Source organism: Poecilia reticulata, chromosome 12, assembly GCF_904066995.2.
Source record: "Poecilia reticulata chromosome 12, P_reticulata-male-v2, whole genome shotgun sequence".
Lineage (NCBI taxonomy): Eukaryota > Metazoa > Chordata > Actinopteri > Cyprinodontiformes > Poeciliidae > Poecilia > Poecilia reticulata.
Window position 1 is genome coordinate 12,586,334 of NC_088841.1, and position 27,713 is coordinate 12,614,046.

Genomic DNA, 27,713 nt, shown 5'->3' on the forward strand with positions numbered 1-27,713 from the left:
TATGTTTTTTTTATTACCGGTATGTTTTTTTATAATTTGCTTGTTTTTATGTCAAGGTGACCTTGGGTGTCCAGAAAGGCGCCTACAAATAAAATGTATTATTATTATTATTATTATTATTATTATTATTATTATTATTATTATTATTATTATTATTATTATTATTATTATTATTATTATTATTATTATTATCTACTAAAGTAGATGTGTTTAAGCTTAGATGCCAAACTAAGCTTAAACACATACATGTTTGTGCAGAAGTGCTGGTAGTTTGAAGAGTAAGAGTAGCTATTACTTTCTTATCATGTGCAACATGAGATAAATATATATTAATTTAATGAACAGACTATGGAGTGAAAAGTTTGAGACTATTTTCACTCCATAGCTGACTTTGCTGTAAAATCAAACTCATAGATTTAGTTTGTCTTTGATAAAGAAAAACGTCATGGTGAGTTTTTCTATTTGTTTTGCTATTTTGCTTTAAATAATTTAATTTAGATTAAAGCTAACTATCCGAAAACAAGTTTTATGCAACCAGTCCTTGGGTGACATCACATAATAAGGCATAGCTTTATTGCTACTTTTCTTTTATTATTATTTGTTTATTTTTCCATTTTCTGCAGTCTGGAATAGAGAACTGTCTGACAACATTGCATTCAGACAGCTTTACCAAAATCTTTTTTTATTATTATTATTTTTGGATGTTTTTTTTTTTCAGTCAGCACTGACAATATTTTTATGACACAAAAACAACTACTCCAAAAATGCCAAGTGAGAGCTGTCACTGTCCTCCAGAGGGCACTCTCCTCCAACCAGCAAAATAATAATTTATCTGGAAGCTGTATCGGTATCTAAAACTCAAAACAGCTTTTGTAAATCACATTGGAGATGCTCACATCCTATCATTGGGGATGATTTTATCACTGGGGATGATAACATCATCCTCAATAATGTTATCATCCCCAATGATAATATTATTGAGGATGATGTTATCATCCATATATTTTCACAATATGACTGTAGCCATATTGTGAAAATATGGCTAAATAATTTAATAGTAAACATAATAACATGCATAGAACTTCAGATGTGATATGCTCAAAGGTATGAGGCACCTAAAGGTTGTTGAGTCTGACTTTACCTTAATCTAACTGAAACACAGCTCAAAATTAGGAGAAAGACACAATAGAGGGACATGTGGGGTCTGTGAACACCAACTGCATGAGCAGGGCAGATATAGTCCAGAGGCACAATATTTTGGTATCACACCAGGCAAGCCGAAAGGCCTTGATTTTGAAGCAACAACTCTTACACATGTTCAGAAACAAACCATTCTGTTCATACAGAGCTGCAAAAATTCTGCCATTTTAGAGCAAATTTGAATTTGAATTTTAACAAGTTGTTTAGAAATTCCTTATCTTTTTATGTTTTAGTTTGGAAGAAACTGTTTGTTGTTCTGGTTTATCTATGAAATGTTCTCAGTTGTTGGACACTGATGGATCATCTTTGTACAATGATGGATCCCCTCAACTATTTTTTGAAAAGATTTTTCAGAAAAGTTTTTGCTGTAAAACATACGAGGAAACACTCTGTCTCTTTTGACTCAACATAACAACAGAACCTTACAAACATTTTCAACAGGATGTGAACCTTTTTCACTTTTTATCATGTTGCAACAACAAAACCTAACAATTTTACATTGGAATTTTTTCTTTGTTAATAGACCAACTTGGCAGACAACTTTGTAATGCAATAATTTCTGTAAAGGTTCAGGAAGTAGAATAAGTAGTTTCAGTTCCTGATTATAACTGTGCTAAAAACCACAAAGCCTTGCATTAGTGCTGCTTCTTTTTGTGTGATTGTGAAATAATACAGCTTTCTGTCCAGGCCCTGTTTAGTTTGTGAATATTTGGGTCACAAGTATAATTGAGGTGTGAAGAAACAACAGATTGAAATTCACTGTTGATAAGAAGTCAGTGTAGCTATACGTCAGCAGAACCCCTCATACATACGGTTCAAAGGTCAACAAATAATTTTCCCCTTTGGAAGTTAGTATGGATGAATACAATTTTGCTCATGTCCGACATTCCACATGGTAGAGAGATCTCGTTGCATGTGCAGTAATTCAGTGAGAAGTTTAAACAGCTACACAGAAAAATGTATGTGCTTGTTTCTCCGGCACATACATTTCAAGTTGTGTGAAAGCTTTGAGAAGGTATTGTAACTTAGGATTTCAATGAACCACACATCTTTTTTTTGTCTTTTTGCTGACCCTGTTGAACCACATGTGATACAGTGAAGTGCATGTGATGCTTGAAGCCAATGAATGTATTCGAATGAACCCCTAGGATTCAGGTAAACATCTCATTAATCATATTTATTCCTGGATAGGATTGGTAAAACCTCAAGAAACTCAAGTCACTATCATTTCTACATAAAAAAACCCAAACAAACAAACAAAAAAAACAAACAGTTTTTGTTATTGGAAATTTTGTACCACAGAATTGATAAAACCCAAAGACATATTTTGCAACTGTATATCTGGTTTTATTTTTGAGATGCAGCAACAAAGTGTAAACATTGTACACAGATTTCTGCACAGTACAAAGCTAACTCATGTACACTATACATTGTTCATTTCAGATGTCAAACAAGTTCCACCAAAAAATAAGAAAGAAAATAAACAAAACCCCCTTCATATTCACGCATACGCTGCAGCTTTTCAGTGAGGCAGAGAGCCTTTAATGACAAACCAATACCATTTGTAAGGTTAGTTTTTGAAAGTACAAGAAAAGTGTTGAATTCTCCTTGGCATCTGTGTATAAATGGTTCAAATCAGCTGCATAAAAAAGGGTAAAGAGTGGAACTTCACAATAAAAAGTGCAAAAAATCCATCAAAAATATACAAATATTACATCAGTGCCAAATAAGAATAATGAAATGTAGGATACGTTCTACAACCAACTCCCTACACTGTTCAACACGATGTCAGTTAAAAAAAAAAATCAAAGAAAAGAAGAGGAAGAGTGAGTCATAGCAAAACTGAATGGAGGCAAGATACAACCAAAAAACAGGATAAAAATTTTCATTTTCTTTTGTCTTCAATATTTGTTAAAACTGGGGATTAAAGATAAAATCTAGAGCTTATGAAGCTGTATGAAAATCCTGAAGGTCCCAGGGGCCCGTGTGACTTTTTTTTCTTCTTTTTTGCTTATTGCATGCAAGTCAGCATCTGCATCCAAAATATCAGCTTTCTGTGGTCACAGCTTAGTAAAACCTCCCTACTGCTGCATAAATAGCTCCTTGAGACCAAAGATCAAAGTCTGCAGTATTGCACAGTTGAAATATCAGTTGCAACGTCATGTAAGCTGAGCAAAGCTCAATAAAAAGGGCTCCAGCTGAGTGTACTTATGGATATAAGAGTCTGACAGGTGTTTGAGGACAGCCACACTGTCTCCATCAGACTAAAGTGAAACATGCCCAGAGCAAAGCCGCACACCATGTCAGTTAGGTGGTGTTTACCCAGGAGCACTCGAGAAATGCCCACCAGGAAGGCCCACAGCACCAGCAGGATGCGCAGCGGCACGGCCAGAACCAGGTGAGACAGCAGGAATTTGGAGACCATGGCGGCCCGGCTGGCGTGAGCGGCAGGGAAAGAGTACACGTCCATGGCGACGCAATCCAGGAAGCCTGGCGCCATCTCCCACGGTCCTCTGCGCTTCACCAGTCTCTGGACTCCAGCAACCGTCATGACATCAAGGATGAGGGCTATGAGAACAAACGAGAGTGGAAGAATCAAAATCTTAATGCTGTGCATAAAGTGTTCAAAGATTTTCACTGCATAAAGGTTTCCACTAAAGGGAGTCGTTAGTTTATATATACTGCTCAAAAAAAATAAAGGGAACACTTAAACAACACAATATAACTCCAAGTAAATCAAACTTCTGTGAAATCAAACTGTCCATTTAGGAAGCAACACTGATTGACCCGACGAGGGTCCCCGTTGTCAATCAGTGTTGCTTCCTAAATGGACAGTTTGATTTCACAGAAGTTTGATTTACTTGGAGTTATATTGTGTTGTTTAAGTGTTCCCTTTACTTTTTTGAGCAGTATATATCCACGACATAGATGGCAGATCCAGTGGTGGGAAGTAACGAAGTACAAATACTTTGTTACTGTACTTAAGTACAATTTTTGTGTATCTGTACTTTACTTAAGTAGATTTAATAATGGATACTTTCTACTTTTACTCCACTACATTTTACAGTAAGTATCTGTACTTTCTACTTCACTACATTTCTACAAAACTGTCGCGTTACTCGTTACATCCAAGTCACGTTGAGTTTTTTGTCCGTTAAAATGTGAAGTTCAGGGATTTAAGGCGGCGCCGTAAAATCCGAGCAATAACGTGACTTAGTGTCTGTTGTCACCCATCGCCTCCACCTTTACTTGCATGCGGAGCTCCAGACATGCGCAGTGGTTTCCTCTGAGCGTCAGTAATATAATAGCGCTGCATAAATCATAGATATGGCGACATGTAAAATCAGCAGCGCTTCGCTTTCACAGACGGTGGGACTTGGTCCAACTTTTAGCGTCACTTGGAAGGAAAGCTTAAAGAAAAGTAAGATCTGTGGACGTGATGCTAGCAAAGCTAGCTGTACAGAGACACATGTTGCATCTGCATGAAAAAAAGTTGTCACTCATGCGCTGAATTATTGTGTGTTGACTGAGGTGTCGCATATATGGGTCAACGCTGTGACCAAAGTCTGCAATATAGGAACGATCCGATTCTTCTGGACGGATATTTACTAAGATTGATGGGACTGAAGCCTCACTGAGAGCCGTTCTTTGTTATTGTGTATACTGCAGTATATATATATATATATATATATATATATATATATATATATATATATATATATATATATATATATATATATATATGTGTGTGTGTGTGTGTGTGTGTACATACACACATTTATTTATTCGCGGAATAAGTAAAAGTTGAATGTATGAACACAGAGCATGCTCATTGCTCATTGATTGATTTCGTCTCCTGTCATGGTGGCAAACGTTGCAGCAGGAGGGAGGATGAGAACAGTCACGATGCTCCTTCTGCTTGGTTACTTCTTGCTTGTTGCGCCATTGGACAGTGTTCATAGTTGAACGTTGTTTATCGTTAATTGCTATGTTTCATGGTTTAATGGTACAGGCAGTTGAGGTTTCTGACATGAGCAATATGGGCAACCGCCCAGGGCGTTAATTTTATAGGGATGCCAGGAGACCTCTGCGGATTGTAGCTCAGCGATGAAAGCAAAACGGAATGAAATGAGTTTTAATTGTTACTGGTCAGCTCTAAGTATTTAATATCTAGGTGTTCTTATGGGAATGTGGATCTTTCAGATCAATCTGAGAACCAATTTTGATTGGTAAGCTTAATTTTATTGTGTCATTTAGCGCGGGGCGCTGCTCTTGGTCTCGGGTTCGGTGGTCTTGACTACAACTCTGCTACATGGCTCCTTGGTTGCATGTCCTCCACCCCGCCCACACCTTCTTTACATCCCCTTTCAGTTGGATTTCTTTCTAAATAAATGCCACTAATAAAGTTCATGCTATGTTAGGACAGGAGACAAGATGTTTCCATCCCTGAAATTATGATTCATAGAATCGCATATCTAAGTCTAAACTGTTAGAGAATAAACACAATAAGAACATGTTTAATCTGTGGCATTGTTTATTACAACGGCACATTTCTGATGTATTAAAATTAAATACGATCGGCACACTAATCGCTAACCTATTAGCGATTAGGTTATGTATATTCAGCAAGTACTTTTACTTTTAATACTTAAGTATTTTTAAAAGCCAGTACTTTTTTACTTTTACTTAAGTAAAATGTTAATGTGGTACTTTGACTTTTACTTGAGTACATTTTTGACTGTGTATTTGTACTTTTACTTGAGTAAATTTTTTGAGTACTTTCTCCACCACTGGGCAGATCTGACTTTTCCTTTTAGCTTTTCTTGCAAAAGATTTGTGATATGGAATATGCAATGTTAATTACAAAACAAGTGGAAATATATACTGTATTAGAAATATCAAAAACACAGATTTGCTGAAAATAACAGGCAACAAAACAGTCTAATAAATAAATAATAAATGGTTAAAACCGATGACATGCAGTAAGTTGTAACACTTCCCTCTGTGTATCTTATTAGCGTTTCTATTTTTTAATTCCCTTGTTTTTCAGTTGAGGTTAATGTCACTTAGCACTTCTCTCATTTCTTGGAATATTTCAAGTTATCGATCAATGTATTTGTTCAAGCATGCAAGCAGTAATCTGACTGTCAAATGGGCTATGATAAGCTGTACAATGTCCTGCTTTACACCTCCTGATAATAACAGCAAGTGAAATACAGATTTTTCTTTCGTGTGCTTGTTTCACTATTGTAAGGTCTCGCAATCCTGCTGAGTCTGAAAACAACTGGAATAAATGTGAAAACAGATATCTTGGCGACTAAGAATAACCAGTGTGGCATACAATAACACCAAGCAACATTTGCTCCAAGTTCGCATGCCGGAAATTTGTAGAGTCTTTTTATAACTCAGCGACAGTCCCAGAAATATCCATGTTCCCTTTGCTATCTCCAACTTCAAGTCCGCCGTCGTCACACACTTAAAATCAACTGTCTGACAAACTGGGTTTGGTAGCCTGATTCAGCGTTCTCGTAATGCTATTTATTCCAGCTGCAAGACACCGAACATATGCAGCCAGATTTAAACCAAGGGAATGGTATAAATCAAAACATATTAATTTGTTGGAATGGCCCAGTCAAAGTACAAACCTTAATCCAAAACAGAATAGGGCTGAAAAATGTGCCACAATATAAGTGTGTCATATCAGTATATATTGATAATAATTAATTCGTTTTTTTGTTGTTGTTGTTGTTTGTTTGTTTGTTTTAGATATCTGAAATAGTGCCAAACTGGCAGCATGACCTTTCCTGTTTCATCCACAATTTTCACTCCACTCCGCTGTTTTTAATCAGTAATGAGGCACAGTGGGGGAAGCTTAAACTGTTGCTACACATGTTACTCAACAGGTTATTGCTAGGTAACCAAAGAGTGAGTGAGTGAGTTAGCCAATGCCACAAATCTTGCTAAACTGGCCGTGAGAGTTTGAACAACTAAAGTCTTCCCTCTGCTTACATCCCCCAGAATGCCGCGTGGCTTTGGATTGGAGTTAAGTTAAGTATATATATGTATATAATTTATATATATAGATGTTTCTGCAAGGCATTCAAAATGTGGTTTCAGGAGGTTTATATAACTAAATATTCAATTTCATTATAAAAATTCAGATATTAAAATGTTATTTTAAAAAAAATACCAAAACATGAGGAGTAAAAATGCATTGGCTTTCCAACAAACAGATTTTCACTAAAACCTGATTATAATTAGTGCAAACATGTTGTGTTCATTCAGAATTATAAAAAGCTTTTTTTTTTCTAACTCGGAAAATTTAATGCCTTTGCAAATTTAGAGAAATTTTAATAAAACTGAATAAAATATTTATTATGTTTTCCTCTAAGCCTACAGTGATTGATAATAATGCAAAAACCTCTGCATGAAAAGGGAAAGTGATTGTTTCAAAACTACAGAACTGCAAAAAAAAAAATAAAAATAGTGTATCATTTTTAACTGAACTCCGAAATGACAGCGTTATCAAGTAATATATAAAATCGAAAACACTTTCGGTCACCATTAAATATTCTCCGCTACTGTCGCTCCCTCTTTGGATTTCCTCCTGAACAATAATAATAATAATAATAATAATAATAATAATAATAATAATAATAATAATAATAATAATGAACAAGCACAGGAACTCAAATAATACCCCAAACACAATGCAACAGTGTCCCAAATCCAGAGATTTGTTGGCTTCCAATCAGTTCCAGCTTGGCCTCAGTGAGTAGATTTGTAATACTTTCAATGTGATTAATCTGTATTTTGTGCTGAGACCTGCAAACATGTGAATAGAAACACACAGATGTCTGAATGATTCTGAAGAGATCAAGCTTTGTTTGTGGTGCAGGCTAAAAAAACAAAAGACATTTATTAAAGCAAAATTATTTACGAGTCTGAATATGTCACAACCTAAAAATGAAATAATGCAAACAAGCTTTTCACTGCTCAGATCAAAATTAAGCAATTAAAGTTTTTGATTAAGGTTACGTATACAACCTAGCATCAAATAGGAAACATAAATATCTTATCGTAATTGGGAAATTACAATAAGATCTGATTTTTAGTTTGATGTTCATCTTATGTTTCCAAAATAAATGGAACACGGGAATGATGTTGAGAACTCTGAAGTGTAGGATTAGGATGTTTTTTTTTAGGAATGTCAAGATTATTGTTTCTGTCTGAGCTATGTGTTGAGTCCTTTGCAAAAAAATAAAAAATATTTTTGAAAGTCATCTAAGCAGCTTTTAATGTATAAAGTAAGCAACGCAAAAGTTTCAAAGAAAAAAATAGTTTGAGATAAAACTGAATTTTCTAAAAGATAGTAAGTTATCAAACTTCTTGACAATAAACATATTTTTTAAATTGCTAAATACAAGAGTTATTGTTCATCGTGCAAGTACATTTCTCTTGATTCACATTTTCCAAATATTGAATTGATAAACTTTATACAGATTGTTGAAGCCTTTACACATTGGGATCAAAACCGCACAAAAAGAAAGTATTATCCAAGATCTCACTCTGGTTGAATGTTTTTAAGATGTTCTTGCAATATGTCATTTAAGCATAAACTTTCTAAAATAATACTCACATCCCTAAAACATTTCCACATGTTACTTTTACAACAAATGTTAACCTATTTTAGTTGGATTTTTTATGTGACTGACTCACACAAGGAGTATGTCAGAAGCTTTGAAGCTCTCACAGAGCAGCGTTCCATCAATCATTCAGATAAAAAGAGTGAGGAACTGCAAACCTATTTTAACACGACCAACCTGACCAGGCAAGAAGAGCATCAATCACTTAGGCAGTGAAGAGGGCCGTGCAACTCTGGAGGAGCTGCCCTGTACCACAGTTCAGGTTGAATAATGACTTAATTAATTAATGCCTACTATTAAACATGCAATCCGCAAATCTGACCTTTGTCGAAGAAGGGCAAAAACAAACCCGTTGTTGAAAGAAATCCATTTCCAACTGCAGTTTGCCACAAGCCTAACAGAGCAAATGTGTTTCTTATAAGACTTAAAATTGAACTTACATCAGAAAAATCTATGGAACATAAAAGTTACACTGCACATCATCCTGGACACACCATTTCCATGATGTAGTATGGTGGCGACAGCATCATGCTGTGGAATGCTTTTCTTCAGCATAAGAAGCTTTGTGTGGCTATACACTGCGTCCTTTTCTCTCATAAAAATATAGAAAAATATAGAGCCTATAAATACTGTAAATATCCTATCCTGATCCTTGTTTTAACTATGACCTAGTGAAAGTAATGTTTTTTATTTTTTTTGGTGTTATTTAAAAATGCCATTTAATTTAGAATTGTCTGCTCACAGTGGGAGAATCAGTATCACTAATCGTCACTTTTACCCATGTTTCTGTTTTTGTGAAACAATGAAAAATTTCTGATTATAACACTTCACTTATAATAAACCCGTGTATTAAAGCAAAGGTTTTAACTTAAAACATTTTAGTTGATGTGTCAGATTTTATAAGAATTTATGGACGAGACAAAGAAATAAAGCAGCAAAAAGTGCATGTGAATCAGAATCGCCCCCAAATCATGATCTGGCGTGTTGCAACTTGGCGAATGTGATGTGGTATTTATTTACCCAGCAGCAGATTGACCAGGACCTCCTGACCAGCCAGAGTGTTGCTCCGTGTCAGACATACGATAGTGCCAATGATCCACGTGATGCCGTGCCCCGTGAGCGCCAGTAGGGCCACCATGGACCTGCAGCCTCCCCAGGAGGACGACGTGGAAGCGCACACCCCCATTCGTTTGGACAGGCAGATGTCAATGGCGAGGAGGGAGTTCATTGCTATCCCTTTGAAGGAAGGGTTGAGCTGCATGCAGTCCTCCTCTGGCATCTTGGTGGACTCTCTTCTGTCCTTGCTGCCGCCGTCGGTAGGTTCTTCGCTCTTCTGGATCGCTTGGTGCTTGGTTTGAGGCGCGCGTTTAGGACCGCAGCGGTTCTCCGGGGGCCCGGAGCCGCCACGGAGGGGCTGATGATTGAGAGACATGAACTCGGGTCTGCTCAGGACGCTGTTCCTCTCCCGCGCCCTGGATCTCACGTTGTTCGCCGAGGGCATGTTTGGTCAGAATCGAGTTTTCCTTCTGAGGGCCCAATAAAAGATAAATCCCCGGAAGATAGTTCAGGTGGCTTGAGTTCACCACGACGGCCCCCTGTCTCGGAATAACACCAGTTCTCCCCCTCCTGTGGCCTTAATAGCTATATTTAGTGTGTGGGGAATGCGCGATGTCCATGTTGTTTATATCATGCAGACGGGCAGAGCGCAGCTCCTGAATGACATCAGCTTCCAGCCAATCCCGTGAAACCCGACCTACAGCATGGGCACAAAAAAAAAAAAAGAAAAAAAAAAGGGATCAACATGAGCATTTTAGTTAGGCACAACAATACAGCACAGCTCAGCGTAAAATGTGCAAGAAATGTGCAAGTCTCACCTCCGCCATCAGATCCTCCCCGCAGCATCCATCACACCTGTCACATCCTGGGAGCGAGTCGCCATATTCTGGATGTAGCAAAAATCCGAGAGAGCATAAAGAAAAGAAGACAATGCAGCTGTGTTGCTGCTGGGTCTAGTGCTGCTGCGCAGATTTGACGTAGTTCACGCACAACCACGGATTAAGCGGTGCGCCTTGACGTAAAGCGGAGTTCTCCAAGGTGCTTAAAACCCCCCCAAAGCACACAACACAAAGCTCATAGGTTAATTTCTTATTGATCTCCAAATACCACAGTTTTTAGAAAAAAAAAAAAACCTTAAATAATAACAAGGGTACATTATTATTGGAATATGGAACAAATACATAATTTATGTCATGAATACAAATTTTAACACGCTTAAAACACATTTTTATCTTCCAAACCAAATATTCTTTAAATTATTTCACCATTTCTATAATAATTCTCTTAATCGTACGCATCGTAAACAATGGGCGTGACTATATTGTGGTCAACACGAGCATGCAGCTTAACCAATCAAATGTTAGGATCTGGTTGAAAAGGCAGTGACAGTTTTAATTATGTCCTGCTGATCTGCAGTAAAGTAATCAAGAACTAGTTGAATAACAGTTGAAATTATTATTATTATTATTATTATTATTATTATTATTATTATTATTATTATTATTATTATTATTATGCACGTTAAAAACTTTGAATTTTAATTTGTTTGTGATTTAGGTCCTTACTCAATAAATGTGTGGTATTTTAAAATACATAAATATGTCAGGTGACATATTTATGTATATTAAGGTAATAATATTTATATTAGGATATTTGTTACATCTCGGTTTTTTGACAGTAACTAGGTAAGTTAGGAATTTATAACAGCAGGGGTGAAAGTAGTTTAAAATTCTTGGGGGTACTATGACAAATGTGTGTGTGTATATATATATACACACACACACAATTGCTTCTTTGTGTGCTTTGGAGTTTCTGTGCTGATGAATTCTTTTGCAAAGCGAGAAAAGCTGGGCATCTTGCATTGTTACAAAATGGAGTTGTATTTCCCTCAACCCACTGGCTGCAATGTTGACACCTTGAGATGCCATGAGACCTAAATTCTGAACATCTTGGCATGGAGTGCATCCCAGTTCCATGTCTGGCATATAACCATTCATTTTAGCTTTTAAACTGGTTCTATTGATCCTGTGTCCAGACAGAGGGATAATCAGTAGCCTAGCATCATGACCTGTTCTGAAGATCCTGCTGCTTCCACTTCGTCTTCCTAACATGGCGCCTCCTCACCCTGACTCTCACACTGATAGGAGGAACCACAGAGCTCTGTTAAGTTAAAAGCACATTTTCTGGAGTTGGGTTATTTTCCCTCTAACAGGTTCCAGAGGAATCACCTCAAACCAGATGTTGGACTGGATTTTATTTCACTGTTACTTGTGAATGTTAGAGCCTCATTTTCAACAGTGGAGCTATAAAGGTTGAAAAAGGTTATTATTTTGGAGAAAATCTCATCAACATCAATATTTCCACTAAATAAGAAGCAAAAAATTTTTGATAGAGGAATAATGTCTCAGACTCTGAGCTCAAAGCGAGATTCCAGAGAGCAGTAAAACTATTATTTTTTAAATTCGACACTTTAATTTGACATAATTATCACGGTAGAAGTCATTTGTTTGTTAAATACTTAATGAAACATATTTACCGTGTTTGGTGTTTGTTGTGAATGACGTGTAGTCACAGACGAACGAGATAATTAGTCCAAGTTTATTGAACGTTCAGAAACTACAGCGGCTGTGATGCAAAGGTCCACAAAGGTAAAATAACTGAACAGGTGATCAACTCAAAACCACTCGCACCTTTTTACTCTCTCTTTGTCGTTTAAGCACACCCGTTGCCGTGGCAACCGCTCGCTCCTCAAGCTGAGCACAGATTACGTTTAAAACATTTAGTTCGCTATAAGGTTTTAATTTATTTTGCGATCATTAATAAGCCTCTCATGAACACAGCGGAGGTTGATTAGTTAATTTTAAACTCCTGCTCTGCCAGTTATTTTGATAATGGAACCGAAACGCACAGAATTGCGCAACACCTTGTTGAAACCGCCACTGAGATTACTGAGATTATTATTTTTGATGGGTCATTAATTTGAACACGTTTTGTTAACTTTTTTGTTGTTGTTGTTCTTTAATAAAGTTATTAACTTTTTGATAAGCCAGTCAGAGGAGGAAGTGCTGGTCTCATCGTCCTGGCGGCGTTCAGTTTGTCACCTAATTGTTCTTGAAAATCTAGTGAACTCATGGCTGCACAGTGAACCCAATGATTTTTTACAGCAGACAGTAGCTCCCTCTCTTGCAGGTACTGCGTACTCCCGCTAAATCTTTTAGGGGTACGCAGTACCCGACCGTACCCCCTTACTTTCACCCCTGTATAACAGTATTAAACAGAAAATGGAAATTTTAACAAATAGGCCCCACCTAAGTGTAAATAAAATTTAGAACTTATAGTATGCTTTTAGAAACTAAGGTTGAACAAAATAGGCCAGTTATGGTTTCAGCGATCACAGAACTGAAAACTTTTACAAAATATAAAGTTCACCACCATTTCACAATATCTGATATAGTGAAATATCAGATATTGATATCTGATATTATATCAAATATCAATATATCTGATATAATATCAATATATTGATATATTATATCAATATTATATCAATATAATATTGATATTATATATATATATAATATATATATTGATATATATTATATCAATATAATATTGATATAATATATATCAATATATATTATATATTATATATATAATATATATATTATATACATAATATATACATAATAAACAAACAAACCTTTGTTTTACAAAGGTAAAACAAAAAATAATTCGGCATTTCAGAATTGTTTAAAATAGGGCCACATTTTGCTAATAACACAGAACAACAGACAAAAGTATGTGTTAGGGTTAGCTGTTAGGGTTATACAATACCCCAAAAGACAATTCGAGCTGCAATTGTAGAGCAAGGTGACTTTACAAAGTATTGACTCGGGAGGGCTGAATACAAATGCCTGCAGCACTTTTTATATTCTTATTTTCAAAAGATTTAGAAAATCGTTTCCCTTCATGTTGTTCTGTTAACCTCAATCAAATACAATAAAGTTAGTGGGTTTGTAACGTGAAAAAAGGGGGGTGGGGGGGATTTACATTATGCGGTACGTCATGTGGTACTTTTTTTTTGAAAGCGAAAAAGAAAAAAAAATATAGAGAGAGAGCTGTCTATTATGCAGTAATAATGTTGAATCTCATGCTGCCTACGTTTCCCATCGTGCTCACTGCTCAAGGCGGAAGTGTCGTCATGGAGATGCTTATAAAGCTGCCTCTCCGGTGGCTCTGTGAGCAGCGGGGTGAACCTGCCGTTGTTACGATGGGACGGTGACCGAGATCTGACAGCTCGTTCAGGAATTTCACTCCAACAGCTGCACAACAACCCGAAATGCTAGCATACGACCCACTGGCTTCAACAATGTGACAAGACGCATTGTTTGGATTAGGTCTGTCATTTTTTAAATTTATTTATTTCGGACTTTAGTGGGGTTTTTTTATTATTATTATTTTTTAAACATAGTTCTATGTTACCGATGGAACTGGGGGCAAAACGTTGACCCCGCAGTGTCCTTTGGATGTCGCCGATGTAGTCTTAAACTCTGCCGGGGATGGCTCTCCTCTCTCGGCGGGACGGTTACCGCAGCCGCCGCTGTGGAGAAGAATAACGGGAGGGGGATAACGGATTTACCTCTCAGACCGAAGATCTGTGCGAGTCAACGCCTTGCTCCTGTATACTCCAGGAATTTTACACCACTGAAGACACTGGATATATTACACTCTATTGTTTTATAGGTACACCTCTTTTTTGCATGCTGTTTTTTTTTTTTAATCGGCTATAAATAGACAAAACTCCTGCATTCACACTGCACGAACCCTTAATCCGACATACAGCTGTCTTAACTCGTTAAGTCACATTTTCATGCGGAATTGGGACTCTAAATTAAGAATATGTGGACTGTAGCCTATCCACGCTTCAGACAGTCACTTCATTTAGAACTGATCCACGACAGCGGTCTTTGATCATGATTCATGTCACCGGATGGACGTCGTCGTCTTCCTGCGGATTATCTTCTGGTGAATTATACAAACGGAAATCTGACTCCAAGATGTAACATTAGTAGTTCTTTTAATAATTTAGGTCAGAATTACCACCAGCCTCTCAACGATCTTGTCAAAACTGTCTCTAGATCCCCCCCCCACCCCCCACTTTCCATGCAGTTGTTTTGTATTTTGACAGTGTGTGGCCATCAGTGCACTAATCAGAAAAGTTGTGATGCCCAACTTCTGCAAGTGAAGTTGCATTTTCGCACCGGAAAGCATGCGCTCTGCGGCTGTGAAGCCTTTCTATTGGCTTGCCTTCCTCTCCTGTGACAGTACCGGATCAACGCATGGCAACTCTTGATATATAAAGGCGTTTTGGTTTTGTAGACCTTCTTCTTCTTCTTCTTTTTTTTTTTTTTTTTTTTTGGGAGGGTTGGGGAGGGAGAAAGGAGCGTGTAGGTCCAAAACTTATGGTGATTCTTCCTGCTGTTTCCATGCGTCTTTCTTCTTCTCCTCCACCTCCTTCTCCAGAGCTTTGGGCGCTTTTGTGGATTGTGTTACAATACAGTGCAATGGGCTGCATCCAGAGCCTCAAGTGTAAGCCCAAGAGTTTCCGAGACAGCGTTATCGTCCTGGAGCTGAGCACGTCCATCGACTCCAACCCCACCAGCATCGACGAGGCGTCCAGCGTTGTCCTGCGCTACCGGACGCCGCACTTCCGAGCTCATGCGCGTCTCCTGGTGCCGCCTGTAGCGGCCAAAGAGACGTGGACCATCGGGTGGATCCAGGCGTGTAACCACATGATGTTCTACAATACATACGGGGACAAAGGGAAGTGAGTACGCCTGGCTCTTTTGGCACGTTTGAGAAGTGAGTGCTGGTGTTAAAATAAAGTTAAAAAAAAAATAATAATAATATAAAGTAAAATAAACTAAAGCAAAGTAAAATAAATAAAATTGAACTCAACGGAAGAGTTTTAATAAAATCATTCATCTATGTAAATTTACTTTTTAAAATTTTTTATATGACATACTTATACAATAGTAATAATAATAATAATAATAACAATGATAAAATATTATTCAATTTATTATTTAAATGGCAAAATGTAATAAGAAATTGAACTTATAGTTTAGACTTATTTTCTGTGCTTGGATTGACAGAAAGACCACTTGTTTTGCTTTAATATCATTATCCAGGTTTGATTAGAACAGAAAATCACCCAGTTGGAACAGTGTCTCATTCTGTATAAATAAATAAATACATTTTCTGGACATTTTAAACATGAGGATTAAATTATGTATAAGTAATTGAAATTACAGTGGTCTTTTCAGAAAAACAAAAAACAAAAAAACTTGAAGAGTATTTTGAATTTAAAAGATAATTGTTCAGTCTTAAAACACAGAGAGCAGTGAGAGCCCAGCTGCCAAGAGGGAGACTTTTTTTTTTTTCCTGTTTTCTATTTTTTGTTTCATTTCATTGGCTGAAGGTTTGAATTCCTGTTTTCGTGCAACAAGTATTGCTAAAATTACGTGGCAGAGGAAATGTTACTCAGAAGTGAAACTCTTGCAGCATCTGGGTTACACAAGAACACCTGTGGGGTTTTTTGCATTGTCTGAAAAAAAAAAATAAGACCAACACGTTCAAAGCTAAACGTGCAAAAGCTCTCGCCTATGGCTACATAGATGAGAGTATTTAGATGAGAAATAACTGCTGTGACCTTTCATATTCTTTAGTGACAGCTAGCACTACTGTTGTCCTTTCTTCTGTTTCCTATGTGTCAGCAGACATGCAGTCCTTGTCTTATTTACTGTGGGTAACCACACGCTGATCAGAATATACTTTATCTGTAGAGAAGAGGATGTCTGCGTGCTGCGGCACTAAGATTAGAGCCAGACACCCCCACCCATGTGTATGGCCCAACATGTTTCTTTCCCCCTTGAGCCCCCTGTTCCAGTGGCAGTAAAGGTGAATTCTCCCGAGTGTGTGATGGAGAGATGGATAAAGGGAAACATTAACCTTTCAAAGTTTGGCTTTGTTTGTTCACCCAGTCTGCAGGTGCATCTGTCAGAATGTGATCAAAAACTTTATTTCATTTAATTTATTTCAAAAAAGTGGAACTTGTGTGTTATATGGAGTCATTACACATACAAAAAATTTTTTTCAAGTGTTTATTTCTGTTAAATATAATTGCTATAGCTCGCAGTTGATGAAAAAAATCTAATTGTATTTATCAAATAAATAAATAAGAAGATTACATAAGATTATTAAAATAAGGGTTTTCTAAACAGGAGGTCACTAAAGCAGGTGTTGGCGCTTTTGGCAGTGTAGGCACGTCCCAAAAATAAAATCAGCTTCTCCGTAAAGTTTGCATGCAGAAGGAAGTGGGGGATTTCTCTAATATGTCCAGGTAGACAGCTGCTCTGACTTTGAACTTCATACAACATAATGGATCAACACCAGCAGATGGCATGGCTCTCCAGATACACTGGAGTCTCTGCTCCTCTAGTCTTCCCCTGGAAACTTGATTTCCAAATAAGATTCAAAATCGACTTTCTCCAGAAACAAGATGTTGGACCTTTGAGCAACATCTAGTATTCAGGGAAGACTTTGAGCATTTAGTGTTCAGGAACGGCTTAACATAAATATGTCTGTGTGGTGACTCTCAACACTCCGACTCCACAAGCCTTTGGCTTTTGAATCTTCTCCAAACTCTTGAATTGACTTTGCCACACAATCATTTAAAGGCTAAGGTCATTTCTCTTGCTTGTTCAACTTTTTCTTTTTACTCTTTTTTTTTTTCTTCTACTCGTCATTGATTTACTCTGTGAAAGCCTGCTTCCCCTTAACTGTGCAGACCACAACATAGAATGGTTGTATTAAAAGATTCCTTTTTTTCTTTATTGGTCTGATGTAATGTTCACATTTTCTAAGAAATTTGGGGTTTTGTAAGCTGGAAGCCATTTTCACCAAGGTTAGTAAAAATAAATGCTTAAAATACACTCCTGTCTGTGTAAAGAATCTGAATATTAATTATATTTCAGATTCAAATTAATTGAACCACTGAAACAAATTAAGTTATTGGTGGTGGTCTAGGCTACACTCCTGTCTTGCAGCAAGAATATCCCGAGTTTGAATCCCAGTCTGAGGACTGTCTGCTTGGAGTTTGCATGTTCTTACCTTGCATGCTATGCATAAGTCCTCTCTGGAATCTCCAACTTCCTCTCACAATCCAAAAACAGGACTGTTAAGTTAATTGGTTACTCTAAATTGCCCATATGCTTTTTCATGCGTTGGTTGTTTATCCTTTGTGTCTCTCCCTGTGATGGACACCCTGCATCACAGGGTGATGGACACCCATAACCCTGTGATGGACACCCTGCATCACAGGGTGATGGACACCCATCACCCTGTGATGGACACCCTGCATCACAGGGTGATGGACACCCATCACCCTGCATGTTAAGTACAAATACTTAACATGAACCTGTTAAGTATTTGTAGGACTATTTTTGTGGAGATTTAAAAAATTTATTTATTGCCTCATTTGTGCCACTAAGCTGCTTCTGTTCAAGATTTATTGTATGCAAGGGAGAAACAGCTTTTTAGGGATACAGTAGGTGTTGTTGGTAGAAAGAATCAAATACTTTGTCACCACTGTAATACAGGTACTTCTCCAAAAATTAGCATATTGTGATAAAGTTCATTATTTTCCATAATGTAATGATAAAAATTAAACTGTCATATTTTAGATTCATTGCACACCAACTGAAATATTTCAGGTCTTTTATTGTTTTAATATTGATGATTTTGGCATACAGCTCATGAAAACCAAAAATCCCTGTCTCAAAAAATTAGCATATCATGAAAAGGTTCTCTGAACGAGCAATGAACCTGATCATCTGAATCAACAAAGTAACTCTAAACACCTGCAAAAGATTCCTGAGGCTTTTAAAATCTCCCAGCCTGGTTCAATACTCAAAACCGCAATCATGGGTAAGACTGCTGACCTGACTGCTGTCCAGAAGGCCATCATTGACGCTCTCAAGCAAGAGGGTAAGACACAGAAAGACATTTCTGAATGAATAGGCTGTTCCCAGAGTGCTGTATCAAGGCACCTCAGTGGGAATGAAAAAGTGTGGCAGAAAACGCTGCACAACGAGAAGAGGTGACCAGACCTTGGGGGAAACCTGTGGAAGCAGTGGACTGAGTCTGGAGTAGAAACATCCAGAGCCACCATTCACAGGCGTGTACAGGAAATGGGCTACAGGTGCTGCATTCCCCAGGTCAAGCCAATTTTGAACTAGAAACAGCGGCAGAAGCGCCTGACCTGGGCTACAGAGAAGCAGCACTGGACTGTTGCTTAGTGGTCCAAAGTACTTTTTTTGGATGAAAGCAAATTTTGCATGTCATTCGGAAATCAAGGTGCCAGAGTCTGGAGGAAGACTGGAGAGAAGGAAAGGCCAAAATGCCAGAAGTCCAGTGTCAAGTAGCCACAGTCAGTGATGGTCTGGGGAGCCAGACAGAAAATCAATGTTGGTCAGAACAGAGGGACTTAAAATGTTCTTTGTCACCTGCTGTATGTGTCAAAATATTTCATTACTGTATTGTAGTTTTAAGTCAGGAAGAAAACCAGAACTATTAAGCTGTCAGGCTTAGAATGTCAGCTGCTGGTGTTGGTCCACTGTGTTTTATGAAGGGCAGGGTCAATGCAGCAGCTATCAGGAGGTTTTGGAGCACTTCATGCATCCATCTTCTCAAAAGCTTTATGGAGATGAAGATTTAATTTTTCAACACAACCTGGCACCTGCTCACAGTGCCAAAACCACTGGTATTACTGACCATGGTGTTACTGTTGGCCTGCCAACTCTCCTGACCTGAACCCCATAGAGAATCTGTGGGATATTGTGAAGAGAAAGTTGAGAGACCCAAGACCCAACACTCTGAATGAGCTTAAGGCCATCGAAGCATCCTGGGCTCCATAACACCTCAGCAGAGCCACAGGCTGATGGCCTCCATGCCACGCAGTCATTTCTGCAAAAGGATTCCTGACCAAGTATTGAGTGCATAACTGAACATAATTATTTGAAGGTTGACCTTTTTGGTATTAAAACACATTTTTTTCATTGGTCGGATGAAATATGCTAAATTTTTGAGACAGGGATTTTTGGTTTTCATGAGCTGTATGCCAAAATCATCAGTATTAAAACAATAAAAGACCTGAAATATTTCAGTTGGTGAGCAATGAATCTAAAATATGACAGTTTAATTTTTATCATTATATTATGGAAAATAATGAACTTTATCACAATATGCAAATTTTTTGAGAAGGACCTGTATGCCCAGCTTTCACAGCATTAGTAAAAAATGGTTTTGTCATGCCTACATCTAGCTATATGAAGGCGAAGACATTTAAAAAATATATACTAAATAAGTTATTTTAGTGAATGCAAATGCAACAGCTCAAAAGTACCCCACATGCCCTTTTTCTGCAGTTTAAAAGTCATCGTCAAGATGCAGTAGAAGATGAATTCTCGTTGCTTGAATCTCACACCGCATAGTTGCTTTTGGTGGTGATAACGGCCCAGCATGCTGTAATTGCACAGAACAGCTGAGGATGGTAATATTGATAATTTCTCGGCTGGCTTTGGACGGTGCACTCAGGATTCTGTGCACATTCATCATTCCCATGTGCACCGTTGGGATATTGCAAGGTACGGTTTGGTTGGTTTGGACATCCCGTGTGCGTTTGCTAGGAGGCAGGCATATACTTGCATGCACGTAGAAATGAAAAGAAAAAGAAACTGCTGCTTAAAGTTCAGACTTTACACAAAAAGGCTTCTCGGTTTTCTGAATGCAAACACTCTCGTCTGCTCTGTCTCTTGGACACATTTACTTTGTAGGCATCTGTGCTTATCTACAACATTCAAAGTAACAGGAAACGGCAATGAGGTTTCTAGTAGTGGTTGCAGATATGCGTTTTGTCTCCCATGAAGGAAACCTGTCAAGTCCTTAAAATCATGCACAACATTCCAAATTCATTCATTCAATCTGTCTAGTTTTGAAGTAATCACAATACATGCACCGCTTACAAATCTCCAAACTACAAGCTTGAGTTTCTGTCCGGAAAGGCAAACAACAGGAAGTGTACACTAGCGGTGGTTTCCACACTCGCATTGTCGGCTCCGGAGTGGGTAGAGGTATCCACGGTTTACCTGTGTTCACTGCTTGGTGCTTCCTGTCTCCATTAAGTATTTTGATGCTGGGTGCAGTAAATGCTCCATCTGAATGGAAGACGCGAAGACGGCGCTCTCCTGTTTTACTTTTTGTTCCGACTTATGCATGTGGAAATTTTTATATATATTTCTTGATGAATTAAAGTCAAGAGACTTTAAGTAAACAGCACAGTTTCTTGGCTTTTCCATTTTGAAGAGTAGCTAAGAGAAAATGGGCTTTGCGCCACAAGCTTTTGTAATAACTTGGATTAATAGTTTGTGTAATAGAAATTGTAGGAATGCCACTGATTTTGGCACCCACGCTTTTGTTTAAGTCAGCTTTATCTCCATTATTCAGTGTGAGTTCATGCCACAGCAATAAAAGGTGCATTTATTTCATAAAGCTTCTTCCACATAAATGCATGCATGTAAATTTTGGGTGGAGAGGCAGTAAGTTGTGTCATCGCACTGCTTCACCTCTATTCTGCTGATCCTCCAAATCAGGGAACGAAAGGTAATCTATTTTCACACTGCAGACAGAAAATCAATGTTGGTCAGAACAGAGGGACTTAAGATGTTCTTTGTCACCTGCTGTATGTGTCAAAATATTTCATTACTGTATTGTAGTTTTAAGTCAGGAAGAAAACCAGAACTATTAAGCTGTCAGGGTTAGAATCGGCTTAGTGCTTCTTTCTTGTGTGATTAGATAACAATGTTGAAATGAGTTACTATCAATGCCGAAAACAAAGAAAACACATAAAATGTGACTTGGTTTTCAGTTTGTGTCATTTAATCACAGATTTGGTCATTTGTTTAAGTCATGGCCATACGATTATTTATTTATTTTTTTTATGTTGCTATTAACATTTTTGAACTTGTCAGTAATTGAGAATAAAGAATGCAAGCAAGAAAGTAAAGCACACATCTTCCTACATTCACATAAAAGCTTCACAAAACCTTTTGGTATGTTAAAGTGCATCTCCACCATGTTTTTATTCCGTTCTCTCCCCAACAATTCAAGTTCAATAAACCAAAATAAAGTTTCCATTGTTGTCATTTCAATTGACAGCATAATAACCACAATGTTTAAATTATGTGCTCATTTGAATAAAGCCAAGTCTACAAAGAATTACCTTTATGTAGTTGATACATTTCTCCCTGTGATTTTGCCACAGTAGCCAAGCTTTGCCGATCCCTTTTAATTTTTTCAAACTTTTTGTTAAAGACGAGATATATTCTGTACCAAGGTGACCCAGCCAAAAGTTTTCGGATCAATACCTGCTGCAGGAGACGGCTCTTCAGCTCAATCCTCAAACAGCAGACCAGTCAGTGGACTGGATTGTGTGTCTACACACTGCATGTTTAGCAATCAGTTGTGCTGTATTTTCTTTGAGTAATAAATGACCTGAACTGTTGTTTTGCACATTTTGAAAATTCTGCCACCGCACACCAAAACTTTATCTGCTCAATTGTATGAATTCGTTCTGTATTTGTCTTCCTGCCACTTGGCAAAGATAATGTCAAATGAAGGGGCCGATCTTAAGAAGTTCTGATATGGGCAGAGATTTATCAATAAGAGATTGTAGGCTGATTTTTCTTAAAACTTTTGTCATGTCTGCTAAGATTGTGTCTGACCTAGTTTCTTGCTAAAAAAAAAGATACCTGCCTTGAAAGTAGTAGCCGTTAAACAGTGTTTATATGATTGAAAACTGTCAAAATGATTTGAGTTAACACGGGATAACTAATGACTAAGAGATTGGTCGTTTTTTTCAAAAGGTTTCTTGGTTTTGGTGTTTTTGGTGTTTTTCAGCTGTTTCAGATAAATGCTGATTTAATGAGCTAAATTAAAGAGTTAACAGTTTGGATTAGATAGAAAACAGTCATTGAAATGGAGTTTGTACAAATGGCAGCATCATTGCAACAGAGACCTGGAGAACACCTGCGTGCGTTTGCATATCGCTGTTGCAGACCAGGCCTAAAAACTGCAAAGCAGTGCAAAGTTTTCTGCTGTGTCTAATCTGATTTACAGTGAGGGAGGGAGATGTGACTCTGTCTTTTACCCGGAAAAAGTCAATCAGATTCATTTACTTTTCCTGTGCATGACTGAACAATTATCTGTCTGGACAGCTCACGCTAAGATGAAGCAACTTCAAAAAAATGAAGAAATAAAAATAGACTTTGCTGCACCATGTGAGTTGAACTTAACCAATACAGAACAAAACGTAGCAATTACTAGTAGTTACTTTTAGCTTGCCATTGTTTAACTGAGGCTTTATAAACTTGTCAGACTTCAAGGGATGATCAAATTTTTTAGTAAAAAAATAAATGATGAAGCATAAAATATAAGCTTGTTCCCGCCTCTTTTAAAAATGGTGAACTAACTGTATTCATTTGTCTCAATTTGTATTCTGCAGAGATTTGTGAAAGGCTGCCAATAGTTATAAATCCAGTATGATCTATGAAAGACAGCTGTTACAAAATTAAAAGGTTGAAACTTTGCCATTATACATTCTCCCACCATGGACTGAAGTTGGCTGGATTAGTTCTCCTTCATCAATTTGAGAAAATATCTATTGATGTTCTTGGGCTGATGGCTTCTTTTCATACCAGACTTTTTCCATGCATGATATTAATCACAACTACAAAAGTACAAAATAGTGAAGGTCAAATCGAGGTGACCAGTACCAGTTGAAGCAGCCTAAATGAACAACCGACATCTCTTTGAAGGAAATAGTTTTCATTTAAATTGTTTTTTTACATGTATGTTTTTTTCTTTGACTTCATTTTTCACATCACTATAGTCTTGGTCAGGCAAACCGAACATAACCCGATTGTTGTGAGATTTCTAAATATGAGTTGTGTCACCTTGCATTTAAAATAAGACCTCCATAATTTCAAACATTGTAATGGGGGAGCAGATAAATTCAACATGGTGTATTCAGAGTACGGCTTCCATACCTTCACTCTTGATTAAGACAAAAAAAAAAAAAAGCAAAGTTTCTTTTTAAATCCTCATTTGTGTCTCTATTTCTAACATCCAGGTCGAGTTGGGAGCTTCCGGACCTGCGTGACGGCAAGATCCAAGCAATCAGCGACTCGGACGGTGTCAACTACCCGTGGTATGGCAACACCACAGAGACCTGCACTGTGGTAGGGCCCACCAAGAAGGACAGCAAGTTCGCGGTCAGCATGAACGACAATTTTTACCCCAGCGTTACCTGGGGAGTACCGGTCAGCGACAGCAACGTGCCTCTGCTCAGCAGCATCCAACGCGACCAGAGCTTTACCACATGGCTGGTTGCCATCAACCAAGCCACCTCAGAGACAGTCGTTCTCCGGACAATCCGCTGGAGGATGAGGCTTCATATTCAGGTGGATCCAGAGAAGCCTCTGGGTCAAAGGGCTGTTTTAAAGGAGCCTGTGGCCCAGGAACAGCCTCAGATACTGGGCAAGAATGAACCCATCCCCCCCAAAGCCATGGTGAAGCCCAACGCCAATGACGCCCAGGTGCTTATGTGGCGGCCAAAGAAAGGTGATCCCATGGTGGTCATCCCACCTAAATACTGATCTGCTCCTCTGACCAGACTGGCCTTTGATACCCACTCTACTTCATCCCTTAACTCTATGTTTTGTTTACGTTTCGCTCTCCATTTTCGCCAACCTCTGAGTGCTTTAATCCGTTTTCAATGTTGTTTTTTTGCCCCAACCCAATTCTTTGTGTCTCTATAATCTCCCACGTTAGTGAAATAAACACTGACAAGCACGAGAAAGAGGCTAATAAAACCACAACAGACGAAAGGACCAGATGTTCCTTTAGAGGAAGGAATTTACTGCAATTACCTGCAACCATTCTACCTTCAAACATAGGTCGGGTCTCACTGTGCTGAAATGCAAAAAAATGAACAGAAGCAGTGTTTAATTTATAGTTTTACGCTCTGACTGAGCCGGCTGATTAGACCGTGGGCGAGGTTAAGCGAGACATGATTGTGTGTGCAAGGCATGCCGCACAAGCCGTGTACGAATACAAGTGGTATTTTTTTTTTTTACTATTATTATTTATAGGCTGGAAGAGGGTGCATTCATTTGTGTTTTATGCTGTTTGGTTATTTACATGACGAAATGCAATGAGTGACTTAGATTTTAGTCATTTTTAAGGAATTCTAGATCTTCGATCCATGCTGCCTTAAGTTTACATCGCTTTTCACTGCAAACGTTTTCGCCTTAAACTGAAGTGCAATGCAGTCATTTAGTCGCCGGTCCCGATTCTTCCAGAGACGCTCGGTGCTGGGTTTAGGACCGGAGCCAGAGCACAAAAGAAAAATTCCTTTTAGATTGAATCTTTGACGTGTAGAGGAATCCAATGTATTGCACCCGGCGGAATGAGTGGGAAAACAGTTATACAATCAAACTAACTCAGTGTGTTTGGGTTTCAAGTGCATTATGCAACAAACAAGATGCTCTGTGAAGCCATCAGTTGTACTTAGCACAGTAAACTAAGAACATCTGGAGAAAAATCTAGCGAATAGCACAGCTGACCTCATTGTTGTCACTTTATTCTGCCGATATAGGCTGTTGTAGAATTGACTGCATCAATCCATCTCAGGGCCTCCGTTTTACTTCCTCCTTGTCTGTTTTCATCTTCCTGCCACTGTAGCTCACACAGGACATAGAGCAATTTCCCTTTCTATTTACGTGCAACTAAAATCAAGAATCTGTCTTTGAAGAAACTCGTCATGTACAACAGTGTCCTCCACCCACCCTTTCTCACTTTTTTTCCCCTCTCCGCTGTCGGGGCTGACTAGTAGAACAGGAAGCGGGCGAATTAATGCCGACTGCTCGGCTGGCATATAGATGACCCACTTCTCCTCTCTGCCTGTCGTAGCTCTCGCTGCATGCCGGGCCTGTCTCCCTTCATTTTACCGCCAGCGAGAGTTAACGCAGGCACACATGCATGAATAAAGAGCGCCGGTCAGCTAAACATCAGTGCTCAACAACCCAATGCTCATTTATCTAGAAAACTTTGAGAGGAAACCAAAATTAGAGCTGCATTTGACTTCAGAAATGTTCTCCCTCCAAAGACAGGTTTTTTTTTTTTTTTTTCCTTTTTCAATTTTTATCCCACCAGACAAATTGAATACACATAAGGCTCACCTGTTTATATATTTAACTTTCTATTTAAATGCAAACTTTTCTGAAAATTGAATGAGAAGTGCGGCGTTTGTCTCATATCAGTATTCTAGATCTGGAGCGGCATCCAGGAATCGCCCAAAAACAATAATAAAAGTGCGACTGCCACTGCCTTTGAAGCTTACCGGTTAAGCCATTTTATCTCATTTGCATAACATGCAAAAATAGAAGCACAGCTTCTTTTATCTTAAGGCTGGACTAAAGCTAGTATATCCTGACGACAGCTGGGAGAGGCTTCACCCCACCCACGCACCCTGCGACCCAAAACAGGATGAAGCGGATATAAAATAAAAAGTATTTATACATTTATTTATTTATTTTTTTAGATGAATGAACATTTCTGAAAACCAATTGAAATTGTTCTCCTGACTACAGATGTGGGTTAACACTGTTGGAGAATAATCTCCGAAGGCTCAGCAGCAAATGCCCTAGAAGTCAAACAACATGACAAAACTGACAGATCAAATCCATCTGTGGATTTAAAGTCATGGAAAGGCAAAGTTCAGAATTTTTGACGTAAGGTTCTGTAATGTCTTCCCTGCAGTAGATAACAGTCTTGCTGTTTTGGTTCAGTATAAATCCAGATTAGTTTTTTTTTTCCGCTAAGGCTAACGCTAACAGCTAAGAGGGGAAAAAGGGTCGAGACAACAGCAGACGTCTACCATCTTAAAACGACTCCGATCTCAAAACCGCCACAGAGGTTTTGAGATCCATTAAGCTAGCATGTTTACATCAAGCCTTTATTTAAAAAAAAAAAAAAAAAGCTGATGACTATGTGCTCAGAAAATGTAGGTAGGAGGTGTTGCGCTACCAGTGGTCTTCCTGTGTGAAACGTACTCTGAATGGAGAATGCAGAAGTATTTGAAGTCAAAGTTTCTCACAAGTAAATATTACAGCAACTTAATTGAGCACTTTTTGATTTTTTTGCGCTGCCTTACTTATTTTTATTTGGTGATTACGCTGACTGAAAGGGCTTTACTTGTTTCATTCTTAGTATGTGTTTCACAAAGGAAACTAATTGGTGGCGCACTGCCTCCTATCTCCATTTCCTGTGTAAATAATCAGTATTATTTTGTTTTAAATAACCACATTGCGTAAATGTGACAGTGATGTAAAAGTTCGTAAAATACTGTTGACATACAGTAAATCACTATGATTACAGTTGTTTTAAAACTGTAAATGTCAGCTTAAGTTTTGGCCCGTCTTGAACCGGCCATTAGATTTATCCTTCAAGATAGACTAATGCGGATTTCTACTAAACGAAGACACCAAGACAGTTATCTGCTGTGGACAAGACACTCGTCTGCTGATAAATCTTTTAACCAGACTTGACTTTTAAAGATCACAAACTATCCCTTAAATACTTTCTTAATTTCAAACATGGCTAACACCCATGCTTGGCCTGAGACGGCCACAG

The 27,713-nt window shown here is 38.1% G+C and overlaps 2 protein-coding genes across 5 annotated transcripts; one reads left to right on the forward strand and one right to left on the reverse strand.

Moving 5' to 3' along the window:
- Nucleotides 1–2,525: 2,525 nt before the first annotated feature.
- On the reverse strand, nucleotides 2,526–10,933 carry LOC103473848 (inactive phospholipid phosphatase 7). The gene is made up of 3 exons (XM_008424418.3): nucleotides 10,721–10,933; nucleotides 9,867–10,599; nucleotides 2,526–3,768 (listed from the first exon to the last, which is right to left on the reverse strand). The coding sequence occupies exons 2-3, from the start codon at nucleotides 10,345–10,347 to the stop codon at nucleotides 3,380–3,382; spliced, it is 870 nt and encodes a 289-aa protein (XP_008422640.1). The 5' UTR covers nucleotides 10,348–10,599; nucleotides 10,721–10,933; the 3' UTR covers nucleotides 2,526–3,379.
- Nucleotides 10,934–14,074: 3,141 nt separating this feature from the next.
- Nucleotides 14,075–24,910, forward strand: fam78ab (family with sequence similarity 78 member Ab). 4 transcript variants are annotated; one of them, XM_008424416.3, is made up of 3 exons: nucleotides 14,075–14,299; nucleotides 15,426–15,729; nucleotides 24,151–24,910. In XM_008424416.3, the coding sequence occupies exons 2-3, from the start codon at nucleotides 15,467–15,469 to the stop codon at nucleotides 24,674–24,676; spliced, it is 789 nt and encodes a 262-aa protein (XP_008422638.1). In that variant the 5' UTR covers nucleotides 14,075–14,299; nucleotides 15,426–15,466; the 3' UTR covers nucleotides 24,677–24,910. The 4 variants fall into 4 exon arrangements, with proteins under 4 accessions (XP_008422638.1, XP_008422639.1, XP_008422637.1 ...); XM_008424417.3 differs by lacking the exon at nucleotides 14,075–14,299 and adding an exon at nucleotides 14,320–14,645; XM_008424415.3 differs by lacking the exon at nucleotides 14,075–14,299 and having other exon boundaries at nucleotides 14,659–15,729.
- Nucleotides 24,911–27,713: the final 2,803 nt, after the last annotated feature.

Bases quoted from the DNA above. Each gene is read 5' to 3' on its own strand.
- LOC103473848 (XM_008424418.3), bottom strand. From the start codon at position 10,347: ATGCCCTCGGCGAACAACGTGAGATCCAGGGCGCGGGAGAGGAACAGC. The intron at 3,769-9,866 runs GTAAATAAATAC...TTGTTCTCATAG, and splicing joins CCTGGTCAATCTGCTGCTGG to CCCTCATCCTTGATGTCATG.
- fam78ab (XM_008424415.3), top strand. From the start codon at position 15,365: ATGGTGATTCTTCCTGCTGTTTCCATGCGTCTTTCTTCTTCTCCTCCA. The intron at 15,730-24,150 runs GTGAGTACGCCT...TCTAACATCCAG, and splicing joins ACATACGGGGACAAAGGGAA to GTCGAGTTGGGAGCTTCCGG.